A 17,091-nucleotide genomic window follows, 5' to 3' on the forward strand; every position below is an offset into this window, starting at 1 on the left:
AATACACAGGAGAGGTGAAGGAGGAAAGATAAGAGAGACTCTGAGAATGTTTTTGCTCTACCATATGATTACCCTCAACCTTCTCCTCAAGCAGTTGATACTTTCATCCAGGACGTGGCAGCCACAAAGTTTAAGGCAAGACAGGGAAGGTAGAAGGGAGGGACGCTTCAAACAACTTTCACTGTCAAGTCACTTGTAGCAATTCTATACTAGCTCCCGCAAAATCATTTCTAGACATTGTTCTATATTCTGTGCCAGCAGGGAAAATTAAAGTAACTGCCACCTAGGAATATACAGCCAAGTTCGGCCTAATGGCACTACTGAGTACACTTTGGGTCTCTTATTTGACAATAAAGATTAATGCTTCATATGCCTCCCTTAAAGCTTCAGGTCAATACAAGGTAGCTCAATGACGGATGGCAAAGCTGGGATGAATTAGTACTCTTCTCATGTCTTCCTTTAGATTTGAATTGTATCAATTTGTTTGCAATACTAGCAGAATGTTCACAGAATACTAAGATTCATGTGCCAAGCCCTTTAGGATGCAGTGTCCTATAGTTACCTCAGGTGACTCTGCCCTTTGATCCATTGGAATATCCTGTCCCAGAGACATAGCAATTGCTCTCATCATCTGGTCCTCTTCAGACATGCTGAGATCCTACAGAGTGTTAAGAGAATATCCAGTAAGGATACACACTCAAAACAAAGAAACCCAACAAGACCACCGCAACTCACAGGGAATCAGACATCTTGTGCTCAAGCTAAAGAGAGAGGAAGGGGCTCAAAATGCTGCTCTTGTATAAGTCAAACCCTATTAGGCTTATGTGGTTACTACAAACAAGAACAGATGAGGAAAATCACATGTAAAACTAAGTATAGGAAGGGGGCTTCAATGTGACCATCTATTCTACATCTTAGAAAAGTGTGCCTCTTCTATTGTTTTGTGACTGGGGGTTCTTCTGCAAACAAAGTATAGTAATTCGTATTGCTGGGGGATAGAAAACTTCTGTTATTATGAAAAGAAAATACTGGCATGGACATGTCTGAAAATGAGAAGCAGTTTATAGAAAGGAAGACCAATGACAGAATAATAAGGGGAAAAAGGACTTCAGCAGTCAAACCAACATCCTGGAAAATCACTGCTCCTGAGCCAACTTACCCGAACAACTCCTCCCATGATTGGAGGAGGGTGGGTTAGAAGGTACTCTGTGGCCTGCTCCATGGTGCTGGTGTTCAACAGTGCCTCCATTGCATGTTCCCTTGTGAAGCCCATGTCCATGAGCTACATAAAGAATGCAAGGGCTCAGAATCACATAAGGGAAATCCAAATACATTTTTAAAAGGAAGGAACATTTTCAAGATGGAAATAACTTTTTCTAACTTCATCTGAGCTGAGAGCATTTATGAGCTAGGGCAATTAGGTAAAATGAACAATCCTTTCTGTTTGGTGCCTCTATAGCATTCATGAGCTAGGGCAATTAGGTAAAATGAACAATCCTTTCTGTTTGGTGCCTCTATAGCATTCTAAGCTACACATTGGGTAAGGAGCCAAGAAGATTCTCAATTTCATCCTCTAAGAAAGTTGGGGGGGATGCATGGTTATTTTGATTAACAGGGTTATTATAATTAAAAGATTGAGACTCATACAAAGAAGTATAAATTGGTCCCAACTTTCTGGAAAACAAACTGGTAACAGAGCAAGTGCCTGAAAAACTGACCTAGTTATTCTACTACCAGGCAACAATCATGAGATGTATGTAAGGATTGGTACGTAAGGAAACTATACAACACAGTGTTAAAACATCAAATTGTAAGAAAATCAGCATCCAACAATAAAAGAATGACCAATTAGTAAAAAAAAGTTCTTGATAACAGCAATACAAGCATACGTATTATTTGATGTTAACGATGTAAAAATTAGGCACAAGACTGACTGAAAAAGGAGACAATGACTATCTTGTGTGATAAAATTACGAATGCCTTTTAAAAGTCTTGTATTTTCCAAATTTGGTAATGAGAGTATTTATTACTTTAATGATAAAAAACGGGACAAGTGTATATAGTAGACAGATTTGAACAGGACTCTAGACATAAAGCTAATACACATACACACAAACTCCAGGAAGAAAATCTTAAAATGCTCTATGAGATGGAAGTGGCAGGACTTTACATGCCTTTCCCCTCCCCTCTTTCTGGCCTCCCAATTTTTAAAATGCCCCTTATACATTTTATTTGCAAGTGAAAACAAAAGTTTTGTAGGTGACTAAGGTTTCAGAAAGCTCTTGTTGGAGAATAAATCTGGTTCACAATATCCATTCTCTTTACAGGTTAACCAGAAAGTAACTGAGGACAGTTTGCCTCCACTGAGGCAGCAGGAGGCTACTGAGAATACTCATCAACATGCTTGAAAGGAGTATTACCTGTGTAGAGCATCAGGACCATACTCCAGTTTCCCTCAGGAGAAAAAAAATAAATACTAAGAGAAGGAGGAAATTTAAACTGTCTCCTGGTTAATGTGACCAGGGACTCAGTGGTATGTGAGCTTAGAAAATCCATAAGCATCACACTCCACTGGGTGCAAACTCTGGACCCTGGAGTGTGAGGCCAGCACCCTACCTGTTGCAGTTGTTGCTGGTTGACTTGAGGTTCCCGGCGGGAGCCACCTTCCTCCTGCCCTGTATCCTCTTCTCCTCGAGACCCCTCCTTCTCCTTGCTTAGTCTCTCTCGAATCACAGGTTCTCCTCGGAGGATGTGGCATAGAATGGCCAGCATGGATTCAGCCATTCGTCCACCATATACCTTCAGGGGTTTCCGGTTCCACAGGTTTTTGATGCAAGTAAAGGCTGCCTGTAAGTAATTTGAAAAGTGTGTGATAATCATTTTGCCTCAATTCAAACCTCAGAAGGATTAAGTTAAAGACCTATGGAACAGTCCTTCCACAACTAGTACCAACAACAAAATAACTGGCCAACATGAGGAGGTCTAAGGAGGCACAGAGAAGAGGCATTTTACTCAACCTGAAGTAGTGATATAGTTTGGAATATTTGCTCTGCCCAAATCTCATGTTGAATTGTAATCCCCAATGCTGGAGGTGTTTGGGTCATGGGGGTGGATCCCTCATTGTTTAGTGTTGTCTTTATGATAGTGAGTTAGTGTGTAGCACCCCCTCCACCTCCTGGCTCCTGCCATGTGACATGCAAGCTCCCACTTAACCTTCCGCCATGACTGTGAACTTCCTGAGGCCTCCCTAGAAGCCCAGCAGATGCTAGCACCATGCTTCCAAAGCTGGCAGAACTGTGGGCCACTTAAGTATCTTTTCTTTATAAATTACCCAGTCTCAGGTATTTCTTCATAGCAATGCAAGAACAGCCTAATGAAAGTACCAATCTGAAATTTACAGCTCAAATGTTTATCACAGAAAATTCTCAAATGGTCTATATTCCCTTACGTAAGGCAGCCCTATCTGGGAGTTGGATCCAGTGGTTCTTAAATAAGCATGTTATTTCATTAAGCAGGACAAAATAGAGTGGGAACTACTCAGCATGAGAAATTCCTTTTGATTTTAGAATACTGAATACTCACTTTCTGAGTTACCACAAGGAAGCGCAGTGCACTGAATTGGGGAAAGTTCTGGACACCTCCAGGCAATTTGGCAGGCAGTGAATGTGGAGATTCAAGCACCGTGGTGGGATTCACCATCTTCTCCACCAGCATAAGCCAAGCATCCAGGAATTCTCCTGTGCCATCAGGCAAGTCCGAGTGTTCCAATCCCTCAGAAACAGGAACTTTACCTCCCATGGACAGAGCCCAGTTGAAAGTTCTAAATTCAAATAAGGAAAAGTAGACAGAATATTAGTATTTTACCCTGGCAAGGGGGGTTTACATCTAAAAGGTTCCCAATCTCTATATTGGCACTACACGTCCCTCTTCTTAGAGCTATTACGTCTAATCTGTCCAACAGTTTTCAGCTATACTATTTTTTTCTTTTGTTCCGCCTCTCCTCCTTTACTTTTTAGAGTCTTAAAAACCTAAACCAGCTGGGCGCGGTGGCTCACGCCTGTAATCCCAGCACTTTGGGAGGCTGAGGTGGGTGGATCACGAGGTCAGGAGATCGAGACCATCCTGGCTAACACAGTGAAACCCCGTCTCTACTAAATATACAAAAATTAGCTGGACGTGGTGGCGGGTGCCTGTAGTCCCAGCTACTCGGGAGGCTGAGACAGGAGAATGGCATGAACCCGGGAGGCGGAGCTTGCAGTGAGCTGAGTTTGCGCCACTGCACTCCAGCCTGGGCAACAAAGCCAGACTCCATCTCAAAAAAACAAAAACAAAAACAAAAAACCCTAAACCAGTGAAACTCACCTTGAAATCATCTGACCAAGAAAAGCAGAAAAATTATATTCAGAGAAATAACAGAAAAAGACAAACCTATTTTAAAAACCCGTACTTGGAACTGGAAGCCACATGAGAAAAAGCAGAGACCCTTACAAACACAACTCTAGGGGAGGCTAAATCCTACCCTCCAAGGTAAATTGAGACAAACATGGCTACTTCCCAGAACACTGAAGGATACAACCAATAGCTATTTCTATATATCCCACTGTTACAAGATAGGGTACTTAAAGGCAGTGGGCTGGGAAGGCACACAGCAAAGACCAAACTCCAAGAAATGCTCCTCTGTGAAGCAACTAGATTCTTACTCAAAAAGAGCATTGTGGCCTCCGGAGCAGAGAAATTTTTGCAGCATGAGGTGGTAGGGATACTTCCTCTCATCAAACAGCATTGGGGATGTGAAACCAACTGAACAGATGAAGAATGTCAGCCTGAAAGTGGAAAAAAAGGCAAAACTTTAACCTTCTGTAAAGCAGAGACAGAAGCAAAAGGAAATTCATGTAAAAGGCAAGAGTAAAATTTACACACTGAAGTGACGCCTCCCACCTACTAAAGAATACAGGATGAGTATCCCTATCAGAAAATTCAAAATGTTCCAAAATCTGAAACTTTTTGATTGCCGACGTGACGCTCAAAGTACATGTTCATGGGAGCATTTCAGATTAGAGATGCTCAACTGATAAGTATTCTGCAAATATTCCAAAACCCAAAAAATTCCAAAATTCAAAACACATTCTGGCCCCAAGCATTTTGGATAAGGGATACTACCTATATAAGACTACTGAAATGCAGTTTGACTGTAAATACTTAAAATATTACCCATGTTCTGTACTAGGTACAACCAAAACAAGTAACTTACACTTTGTTTTCTAGAGTAAACAAGGGACCTCCAAGTTCTCAAATTCAGTGGCTCACTCTCCATTTTAAGTAGTATAGGAACAAATTACATATTTTTTATTGTAACTTTCTAGTCCCTGAATCTCAAGCTGAACTTCACCTGAATCGGGGAGTAGGTGTATATGGTGGGGGCTGCCAAGATAACCCCTTAGTCAAGAGCTTAGTGAGAGCTGAGGCTGTTGATCGCGCGGCAGGTGTCGGTGCTGTAGTGGTGCTGGCAGCATGATGGCTCCTTCTCTGGCGGACAGGAGATCCCACACAAAGTTTAACAAGAAGTCCAAATAGCTCAGCAAGTGCTCGGCCTAATCTGGAGGAAGCTGAAACCCAGAAGTCAGAATAAGACTGTACGGTATTCTCAGCATGGTTTAATTACAACAGACATATTACCATTAACATATTTTTATGACTCACCACTTCCTCCTACAACCCCTAGTTAACACTTGGATTTGTTCTACATTCAATAATCCAAAAAGGAAGTCCCACAAGGAACAAATGCCACTTTTGACGGTAGGAGACAGATATGTGGCACTCAACAGATATCAAATGTAAAAGACAAGCACTCCTACTGCTAGAGGAACATAAATTGAAACCATATTTAAGTTAAATGATATCTAGTGGATGATAAAGTCACTTAAAATGCCTACAGAAAACTTTAAAAATGCCAAAAACGATTAGCCACTTAGATAAAAGATCACTGACAATATACATAGTCTGATCACAACAAAAAATATGTAGTCCCAGAAGAAAAAAAAACTAAGAAAAGCACGAAAATTTTTACAACTAGCTTCTTAAGGAATTAGGCAGATTATGACATCTCAAATTTTCCATTTCATAGGATGCTTTTCAATATATAATTGAACAAAGAAAAGGCAGCATACAAATATAAACATATGTAAAAGAAAACACATAAAAAACTGAGTGCTTTCCAGCTCCTCTTCAAATATTTCATGTTTTTATACTTCTACAATGAAATATACTTTTAAAATCATAAATGAAAATGTTGCCATAGCATTTTAAAAATAAACGTTATTTCACCATGATTCAGAGACAAGAAGGGCTAGTAGGTCTGAATCAAAGTACAGTTGACGCTTGATCAACACAGGTTTTGAACTATAGATGTCTACTTATGTGTGAATTTTTTTCCAATAAATATACTGAAAATTTGGAGATTGGTGACAATTTGAAAAAACTCCCAGATGAAACATGTAGCCTCAAAATACTGAAAAATTAACAAAAAGTTAGGTATGTCATAAATGCATAAAATATATGTAGATACTAGTCTATTTTATCATTTACTACCATAAAATATACACAAATTATAAAAATTTAATATTTATCACACTTATGCACATACACTTATACACGGTGCCATTTGCAGTAAATGAGCAGTATTGAATAACTGGATAAAATTTAGTACATATTATACTCTGTAATAATTTTGTAGCCATGACCTGCTGATACTGTGGTGAGCTCAAGTGTTGCCACAATCTGCTTAAAACACTGTGTGAGGCTAAGCACTTCTACATGAACAGTTCATCTCTCCAGGAAATTGTGTAGTGATCTCCCATGGTTCTCACATTGTTTTTTCATGTTTACCGCAATACTGTAAACCTGGAATAAACCTGGGTCACTCTATGACCCCATATGAAGTGTCACTAGTGATGTTGGAAGTGCTCCCAAGAAGCAGGGAAAAGTCATGACACTTCAAGAAGAAGTTGAATTATTTGATATGGATTGCAGATTGCCCACCACTTCAGGAAAAATGAATTCAGTGTAAAGACCACTGTAAAACAAAGAAAAGGAAATTAGTGAAGCTGTTGCTGCAGCTACACCAGCAGGCTTGAAAACCTTGCATTTTTGTGAAATCTTTTTATTTCATATTGAAAATGCACGTTTACGTGGGTACAGGATTGCCATAATAAAGACAAATCTATAGATTCTAATGCAATTCAAGAAAATAATGAAATCACTATATGAAAACTTAAAGCAAAAGGAAAGTGAAGGATCTAAAGCTGGAGTATGTAAAGCCAGTAAAGGATAATTTGATAATCTTAGAAAGAGGTTTGGCTTAAAGAATGTCAAGATAACAGGAGAAGCAGCTTCTGACAACCAACAGGCAACAGATAAGTTCCCAGACACCACTAAGAACATCATTGAGAAAGGGTATCTGCCTGAAAGGGTTTTTCATACAGACAAAAGTGCCCTATTTTGAAGGAAAAAAAAAAAAAGGCCACAAAGGACATTTATTAGTAAGGAATAGAAGTGAGCAGAAGGATTTAAGGCAGGAAGGGACAGACTCACTCCACTATTTTGTGCAAATGCTACTGGGTTTATAATCAGGACTGCCCTTACGTATATAGCTCCTAACTTCCGAGCCTTGAAGGAGAAAGATAAACTACCAGCTGCTGGTCTTTTGGTTGTACAAGAAGGCCTGGGCAACAAGACCCCTTTTCTGGATTGGTTCCATTGGATGTTTTGTCTCTGAAGTCAGAAGTACCTTGCTAGTAAGGGAGTGCCTTTTAAAGTTCTTTTGACATTAGACAATGCCTCTGGTGACCCAGAGCCCCATGAATTCAACACAAAAGGCACTGAAGTGGTCTACTTGCCCCCCAAAACCACATCTCTAATTCAGCCTCTAGATCAGAGAGTCATAAGGGGCTTTAAGGCTATTACACACAGTACTCTAAGGAAAGGATTGTTAATGCTGTGGAAGAGAACCCCGACAGAGGGAACATCACGAAAGTCTGGAAGGATTACACCAGTGAAGATGCCATCATTGCCACAGAAAAAGCCATCAAGCCTGAAATAAATTCCTGTTGGAGAAAACTGTCCTGATATTGTGCAGAACTTAACAGGATTTATGACAGCGCCAATCAAGGAAATCACGAGTTTGTGGATATGGCAAAAAAAGATGATGGGTGAAGAATTTCAGGATATGGATCTTAGTGAAATTCAAGAGCTAATAAACACCACACCAGAGCAAGTAACAGAAGACGTCTTGATAGAGATGAGTGCTCCTGAACCAATACCAGATGATGAAGAAGAAGACGTAGAAGCAGTGCCAGGAACCAAAGTGACATAAGACAATCTGGCAGAGGGTTCTGATTACTAAAGAATACTTTTGACTTCTTTTATGATGTGGACCTTACTATGATACGGGCACTGAAACTAAAGCAAACGGTGGAAGAAAAATTGGTATTGTACAGACACATTTTTAGAGAAATGAAAAAGCAACCCAGTCAGAAAGAAAGTACTGTGTGTTTCCACAAAGTTACACCAAGCCTTTCCTTCTACCTCCTTTACCTGTTCTGCCTCTGCTATCTCAGAGACAGCAAGACCAACATCCCCCACTTCCTTCCTCCTCCTCAGCTACTCAATGTGAAGACCACCCAGATGAAGACCTTTATGATGATCCACTTAATGAATAGTAAATATATTTTTCTCTTAAGATTTTCTTAACATTTTCCTTTATCTAGCTTACTTTAAGAATACAGGATATAATACATACAACATACAAAATGTGTGTCCATCGACTGTTTATGTTATTGGTAAGGCTTCTGGCCAATAGATAGCTATTAGTGGTTAAGTTTTTGGGGAGTCAAACGTTATACATGATTTCTGACTGCGTGGAGGAGTTGCCTCAACTCCCATGTTGTTCAAGGGTTAAATCTATGTCTTTTCAGGATATACATGCACGTATAAACTCATTGTGTAAAAATAGGCTCTACTTGAGCCTAGGTTACATATTCTGCTAAAATTTAGTAATAAGCTCAAATGTATACAGTATAGGAACAAGGAAACAGTCCTTTCTTCTTCCTATTACATCCAAATTAAGATTTCTTTATCCTAATTAGGGAATAGGCTACAGATATGGGTATACCCAGACTTTGAAAACCTAATGAATCCAATCATTGGGTTTACACTTTCTCACCACTGCTTTCAGGTGAACAGATAGCAAAGTGCTTAAAGGTAGTCCAAAGACAAGAGGATGGCAAAAGGCCAGTAACCAAAAAGAAACAGTATATGGACCAGGTCCACACAGAAACCTCTGAATGCTCCAAGATCAAAGAAATATGACAAAGCAAGGAGAGAGAAATATGAACATCTTCTTGCATGGTCAATTTTCCTTTGAAGGTAATGTTGGTAGACTTTCAAATTAAAATAAATGGAGAATTAAACTAATTAAAAGTAAAATGTAAAATGCAATGGGAATTTGAGGTAACAAATGGAAACACCAAAGGCCATTTTCTGTTTGCTTTTACGAAGGGCCCCAGATTCCTATAAGTTAGGTCTCCATTTTCCTCTATATTAAGGTGCCAGAAAGTGACGACAACTTACAAACACACAAATAGGTTCCGAAACATTGGTATTACATTAAAGGGGAAAAAAAGGGCAAAGACAGACCAGTGCAAATCATTAATGCAGTTTTGTATGCTGCCAATACAGTCTCAATAAAGCTGCCAAAGTGACTTTAATATAAAACACCTATCAGACTATGTCTCTTGCCAGTTATGTTCAAGGAACACAAAAAGAGAAGACTAGGTGGAAGAGCCAGATAGTTATCAGGGAATCAAGATAGCTTAATAACACAAACACCAAAGGAAGAATATTTCTAGATGGAGATGGTGGGTCAACTACCATGCTGCAGACAAGTGAGAAGGGACTTAGGACAAGGACGTTGTAGATGCCTTGCTGAGACATCTCAGTGAAATGGAAGGAGCAGAAACAATATGCAATAGTTGAAGATTAAGTAGGAGGAAGAAATTTAAAGAAGGGAGGGTAGTAGATATGGCTCTCAGGAAGGGATTCTGTCATCTCTGTATCCGTAGCAGCTAGTACAAAGCCTGTCACATAGCAGCCACTCAACAAAGGACACTTAAAAATGAGTCACAGAAGTTTTAAACTTCCTTAGGTGAAACAACATAGCCTTTCCAACTCAATCTGTTTCAAGACTAAGGGACTGAAAGCCAGAAAAGGTAGGAGAAAGGAGAATGACTCACCTGATAACAAAGGCTTGATTTGCTTAATTCTGGCAGCCATTGCTGGTGTGATTTTAGATTTGCCCTTAGAGTCTGAAGCAGTAGGTTCATCTGTCTCCATGGGAGCCAATGTGTCACCATCTAGCCCAATGCCTTCTAATAAGCCCTGGGTAGAAGCATCCATACTTCCAGCTGCTCCATCCTGTTCCCCATCTACAGATGTATAAGAGGGGAGCAATAGGACGATGTAGAGCCAACATTTACCTGGTTCCTTGAGAAGTACTGACAAAGATTACCTATGGTTTTTGTTACTCTTTCAATTCCCATGGCTTCCTAAATTTGAAAAACAAAAACACAACCCAAATATTGTACTGATATGCTCCTCTGGAGTTCTACGTACCTAATGCTGACATCTTCAAATGACAGCATATGAATAGTATTAACCCAGGGCTACCTTGGAAGACTGTTGTAGGCACAGCCCAACCCAGGGGGTACCATTCACATGGACTACAGTGTGCACAGTACCCAATGCTGTCAATGTGGATGCCCTATTAGAATGTTATAGCTTGTTAAGTTCAAACTAGACATCACAGATTACCACTGGACGATTTTATTTCCTAGCATTTAAGAATTATGTATATGAATGTGACATGTGTCTTTTTCTTTGGTATATGCATGCTCTTAGATCTAAGAATGAGGTTTATGCAAACTTATAAAACAAGTCACCAAGTTTTTCTCTTAACATTCCAGAAAAACTGTGGAGAAGCTGAGTCGTTTTTGTTAAATGTGTTAAATAAATTGCTAGAAAAAATATATCTGTTAGAGAGGCAATTCTTCTAATTTCATTCTCAGTTCTTAGTCAATTTATTCTTTCCCTGAGTTAAATTTGTTATGTTTTGACTAAATTTGAGATTCTCATTTTGTCAGGTTTCTTTATAGTTTATTAATGTTATCCCATCCCTCACAATAGCCAGCTGTCCTATGTAAGTCCTTGTTTGTTGGTTCTAAGCCTATGTCAGCTTTATTAGTTCCTTAGAAATTTCCCTTTCTAGTAATTTCTGTACAAGTTTTAAGCCTATCTGATACTTTTTTTTTTTGGAGACAGGGTCTCGCTCTGTCATCTAGGCTTGAGTGCAGGGGTATACTCATGGCTCACCATAGCCTCAACTTCCTGGGCTCAAGCGATCCTCCCACCTCAGCCTCCCTAGTAGCTGGGACTACAGGCACGTACCACCATGGCCGGCTAATTTTTGTATTTTTTTTGTAGAGGTGGGGTTTCATCATGTTGCCCAGGCGGGTCTCGAACTCCTGGGCTCAAACGATTTACCTGCCTCAGTCTCCCAAAGTGTTGGGATTAGAGACGTGAGCCACCGTGCCTGGCCTGATGCATTTTTATACACAGAATTATCTTCATTGCTTTCTTAATAGTTTATCCTTTTTTATTTCCTCATTGATACTGAACACAGGAGAAAAAACATTCTGGAAAAGTTGCTTGTATTCATTTTAGGTTTGTAGCATTAGAGTCAGAAAATTGTGTATGATTTCTACTTACTGAAATTTGGAATTTTTTTTTTTTTTTTCCCCCTGAGATGGTGTTTCGTGCTTGTTGCCCAGGCTGGAGTGCAATGGCGCAATTTCGGCTCACTGCAACCTCCACCTCCCAGATTCAAGCGATTCTCCTGCCTCAGCCTCGCGAGTAGCTGGGATTATAGGTATGTGCCACCATGCCCGGCTAATTTTTTGTATTTTCAGTAGAGACGGGGTTTCTCCATGTTTGTCAGGCTGGTCTGAACTCCCAACCTCAGGTGATCCGCCCGCCTCGGCCTCCCAAAGTGCTAGGATTACAGGCGTGAGCCACCGAGCCCGGCCAAAATTTGGAATTTTTATCGTGAGATAATATAAAAGCAATCTTCTTTATGAAATAGCACTGTCGATAGAAATATAACATGAAACACATATATAATTTAAATTTTGTAGTAGCCACATTAAAAAGTATACTGTACCCTCTGATACAGTAATTTCTAGGAATCAATTTTACATTTGCAGAAAAGTAGATACAAAAATGTTCATTTTTAAAAAATAGCATATTAGAAACTTAACAGGGAATAGTTAATTTGTGTACCTTTATATGGTACCTAACATTAAGTGAAGAAAGAGATCTACGAAATGTTTTTATCTAAGACACTGACAAATATATTCAGGAAAAAAAGATGGGCAGGCACTTCCAAAATGTTTCTTTTTTTCGTGGCAGAAATACGGGTAATTCTTTCAACTACATTTTCTAAATTTTACCATTATGTACATATGTTTTCATGGAAGAAATGACTAAAAATTAGTGAGAGGATGAAAACTAGACTATGGATGACAGAACTAACTAAAAATTTTCATAATAAAGCTATAAAGACATAGGAACAAAACTCAGAAGTAATGACTAACATTTTAGTTTCTTAGAGTTACCTGATCTTTTTCCGCCCTGGGTCGTACCTGCCTTCTCATCCTTTGGAACCAGTTTCTGCATATCTGCCTGGCCAAATTCACACCCAGATGGTAGGCTGCAAAAAGAGAAATGCTGAGCAAAAGAAATACATATATATATACTTATAGTTCACCTCTTATATTGTAAATGGTCTCTAATTTGCTTGGCTGACACTATCCCTCCTATAGCAGGTAGGTTAAACTGAATGTAATAAAGCATCTATAATTGCTGAGGTAGCACCCCACAAGCTTTCCAATTCTTTTTTTTTTTTTTTTTTTTTTTTTTTTTTGGAGACCCAGTCTCACTCTTTCACCTGGGCTGGAGTGCAGTGGGGCATGATCTTGGGCTCACTGCAACCTCCACCTCCAGGGTTCAAGCGATTCTCCTGCCTCAGCCTCCCAAATAGCTGGGATTACAGGCGCCTGCCATTACGCCCAGCTAATTTTTTGTATTTTTAGTAGAGATGGGGTTTCACCATGTTGGCCAGGCTGGTCTCGAACACCTGACCTCTTGATTTGCCTACCTTGGCCTCCCAAAGTGCTGAGATTATAGGCGTGAGCCACCGGTGTCCAGCCACAACTCAATTTTTTGTATCTGGCTAATAACAGAAACACATTTTAAACATCTACCATGATGACAAAGCATTTGTCATCAAGTTCCTAGGCTGGGAAGAGGGAAGGACAAGGAGGCCTCTGAACTCTTCCATACCCTCCTATCCCCAACCAAAGCAATCCTCCAGGCTCACCGAACTTAGATAACAAAGTAATAAGAGAGAGCCATTCTCTTACCTGTTTGGGGTACAGAGAGAGAGGAGGACAGTGCTTTCCCACACCAGGGAACAGTATAACTGGCTCAGCTTGCTCAAAACACTCAGACCCAATTGAGAGCCCCACTGGTTTACGGAGATGGAACGAATTTCACTCTGCAATCATAACAAGAATTTCACCTTTGGGATGTTCTCTGAACAATTATACTTAAAAAAAAAAAAATCGACCTTCAATAGTTTTATAAGGATAAGGGATTTTTCTTCATTGCTTATTCTCAGAGTTATCCATCTCATCAAAATGTCCACATTCAAGACGACAGTTCCACAAGGTATCCTCTTACAATATTTACAAACTATTTCCACAACATCCCTTCTCATTGTTTTTTATAAAGTGAAAGAAAGGCATCAGAGGCTATTCTTTTTTTCTGAATCAAAGAAATGGTTTTACAGGTTCACTAACTACTTACTTTCTAAATTATTTGGTAGGGGTGTTATTATTTCCATTCAATTTCTTTACTTCAGTAAATACCTAGATTTATTTAATTCCTTGAATGTTTCATTTTCATTTTATTTCATTTAATAAAGAAAAGTCATAAAAATCAATCCCTAAGCTTTGTTAAGTAATTTAATTTTCTAAATCCTTTATAATTGTGTTTTAAACTTCAGATTTGATCGATTCACAATGAACAGAGAACACACTCCTGCTCAATAGCATAAAACAGGGCTGTTGAACCCTGTTTTGTTTAATGTTGATACCATTAATCTTTAGAATCAATTATCTGAGGAATAAATGTAGTAAAACTGCGAGGACATACACAAAATGCCTTCTTTCTGGAACTATGGATTATGGATTACAGGCCAAACATTTGATATGTAGAAAATTTTTAGTAATTTGTTAATTACTATTGATTTAAATGTTCTTTGGTAAAATGTCCTACCTATGCCATCCCATTATCAGACCTATAAGGACTCGTGGAAAGATTAGAAAGTACTAAGGCCAAATGAATACCCAATTGATGTTTGTCTGTAATAACATGTTTCGCTCTCAAGAAAGTCCACTTCATCACATAATAAATTATACAGTCACTCAACTTTTTGACAGTCAAAAAAATCTCATCCTAAATTGGACTGTTCTTTTAGCTGCTACCTCAGGCAGACCTCCTTTCAAGCACAGTAACCCTGCTAGGTGTATGCCCTAGATATTTCACTGCCTTTAAATTAATATGTTCACCCCTAAGGTTATTTTTACCTGTCCAACTCTGCAAGTATGAACAAACATCATGATGTAGGCATGGGCAGCAGTGAGTGCATGCAGCAGAGGTGTGGCCTGGGCCGAGAGGGTAGCATCAGCAACATTGCCTGCGCAAGCCAGTTCTCGCAACAACACTGAGCCCCCAGGGGATTCAATGGGGCGGTGTAAGGGCTCCAGGGAGGAGAGGATGGAGTCCAACTGAAGGAGACCCTCTTGAAGGACTTTGGGTTCATGTGACAGTGTCTGAAACAGGAAGAATAATTAAAGTGTTAATATACAATGAACTTCAAATTCATCACGTCTTTTAATAGTCACAATAGAAGTGACAATTAAATGGAAGTCTCCCAGATTTTAGATATGGCCATGGTCTCTCACCTGGTAAATGGTGGAACCCAAGTATGAAGTCAGGTACAACATACCTTAACATCTCTTTCTAGAGCAACACACTACTTTCAAACTTGGTGAGCCAGTAACACTTAAAAGCTTATGATGGTCAAACTGAATACTGTTACAGCAAGGATTCTACACTATAGGATTAATTCCAAATTTTGCTCGATAGGAAACAATGCTAGGCAAAGTTCCAAAGCATGGAAGTGAGTCACTATTACACTGTTCTTTTCTTCTTAAAACGAGAGATTATTCTGAGATAGGAATCAGGTAGGCAATTTGTTTTTATCAGACAACCCAAGGATTATACGACCCTTGTGATTTCCTCTCAAGTCTGGAGAAAAATCTGACAATAAAACACCATCACTTGCCATGCAAAGATAGGAGAAATCATGTGCCCTCCTATGGCTTTAAATAAATCTATCTATCCTTCCACAGCATCTTATAGGATATTTCCCCCTCTCTGTGATGAAGAGCATTTAATTCAATATTTCAAAGAGTAAAACAAAATAAACTAAATGAAGTAACGTCACAATTATGGATCTTTCCAAGTCTGTAAGCAAATGGATTTCTCATTCAGCAGGAATTACTTATCACTCTGCAGCCCAGCTAACAAAGGAGTTTCACAGATTTAATGCAATCACTATCAAAATTCCAATGCTGTTTTTTGTTTTTGTTTTGCAGAAATAGAAAAATCCCTTCTAAAATTTATATGAAATCTTAAGGGACCCCAAATTGCCAAAACAAGTTGGGGAAAAATTTTCGGAGGTCTCACTCTTTTTGATTTCTATTACAAAGTTACAGTGATCAAAACTGTGATACTGGCATAAAGACAGACATAAAGACCAATGGAATAGAATAGAGAGCCCAGAATTAAATCTTCACATATATATGGTCAAATGTTTTTGACAAAGGTACCAAGACCATGCAATAGGAAAAGACAGACTTTTACCATATAAAAAATCTAATCAAAATGGATTAAAGACCTGAATATAAGAGCTAAGTTATAAAACTCCTAGAAGAAGCCACAGTGGGAAAGCTGCAAAACATTGGATTTGGCAATGGTTTTGTGGACACGACACCAAAAACACAGGTGTTTACACAGGCAACAAAAACAAAAAAAGAGAAGCTGGACTTTATCAAGATTAAAAATGTTTGTGAATCAAAAGACAACCATGAAAAGGCAACTGACAGAACAGGAAAAATATATGCAAATCATATACCTGAGAAGAAATTAGTATCAGGTATTAATACGTGTATAAGAATACACAACTCTTACAACTCAACAAAACAAATAACACGATTAAAAAAGAAAAATGAATTTGAATAGACATTTCTCCAAAGAAGATATATACATGGACAACAAGCACATGAAAAGATGTTCATTATCACTAAGCATTAGGGAATGCCAGTGAAAACCAAAATGAGATACACTTCCTACCCACCAGAATGGCTATTATCAAAAAAACAGAAAATAAGTATTGGCTAGGATGTGGGAAAATTAGAATTAAAAGTAGAGTCTCAAAGAGTTATATGTACATCCATGTTCACAGCATCATTATCATTCACAACAGCCAAAAGGTGAAAGCAACCCAAGTGTCAATCAACAGATGAATGGATAAACAAAATGTGGTATATACACACAATGGAATATTATTAGGCCTTACAAGGGAAGGAAATTATGACACATGCTACATAATGGTTGAACCTTGAGGGCATTATGCTAAGTGAAAAAAGCCGGTCACACACACAAAATATTTTATGATCCCACTTACATAAGGTACCTAGAGTAATCAAATTTAGAGACAAAAAGTAGAATGGTAGTTGCCAAGGTCTGGGGAGAGGGGAGGATGAGAAGTTCAATGGCAGAATTTCATTTTTGCAAGATGAAAAGAGTTCTGGAGATTGGCTGCACATCAATATGAATACACGGAACACTCCT

At 38.9% G+C, this 17,091-nt stretch overlaps 1 protein-coding gene across 30 annotated transcripts in view; it reads right to left on the minus strand.

Moving 5' to 3' along the window:
- The window catches only part of HUWE1 (HECT, UBA and WWE domain containing E3 ubiquitin protein ligase 1), a 150,797-nt gene that overhangs the window by 54,478 nt on the left and 79,228 nt on the right, over window positions 1–17,091 (minus strand). For all 30 annotated transcript variants that reach the window (XR_010139019.1, XM_063721242.1, XM_063721235.1 and 27 more), the window contains 10 exons: window positions 14,760–15,005; window positions 13,533–13,666; window positions 12,726–12,820; window positions 10,290–10,481; window positions 5,390–5,606; window positions 4,701–4,823; window positions 3,583–3,820; window positions 2,617–2,847; window positions 1,160–1,282; window positions 563–658 (listed from right to left, as the gene is read on the minus strand). Coding sequence is in view for 29 of the 30 variants with exons in the window: in XM_063721242.1 (XP_063577312.1) it covers window positions 563–658; window positions 1,160–1,282; window positions 2,617–2,847; window positions 3,583–3,820; window positions 4,701–4,823; window positions 5,390–5,606; window positions 10,290–10,481; window positions 12,726–12,820; window positions 13,533–13,666; window positions 14,760–15,005 (1,695 nt within the window). In the remaining variant the exon portion in view is untranslated. The remainder of the gene's footprint in view (window positions 1–562; window positions 659–1,159; window positions 1,283–2,616; window positions 2,848–3,582; window positions 3,821–4,700; window positions 4,824–5,389; window positions 5,607–10,289; window positions 10,482–12,725; window positions 12,821–13,532; window positions 13,667–14,759; window positions 15,006–17,091) is intronic.

Source organism: Pongo abelii, chromosome X (assembly GCF_028885655.2).
Source record: "Pongo abelii isolate AG06213 chromosome X, NHGRI_mPonAbe1-v2.0_pri, whole genome shotgun sequence".
In the NCBI taxonomy this organism is placed as follows: Eukaryota; Metazoa; Chordata; class Mammalia; order Primates; family Hominidae; genus Pongo; species Pongo abelii.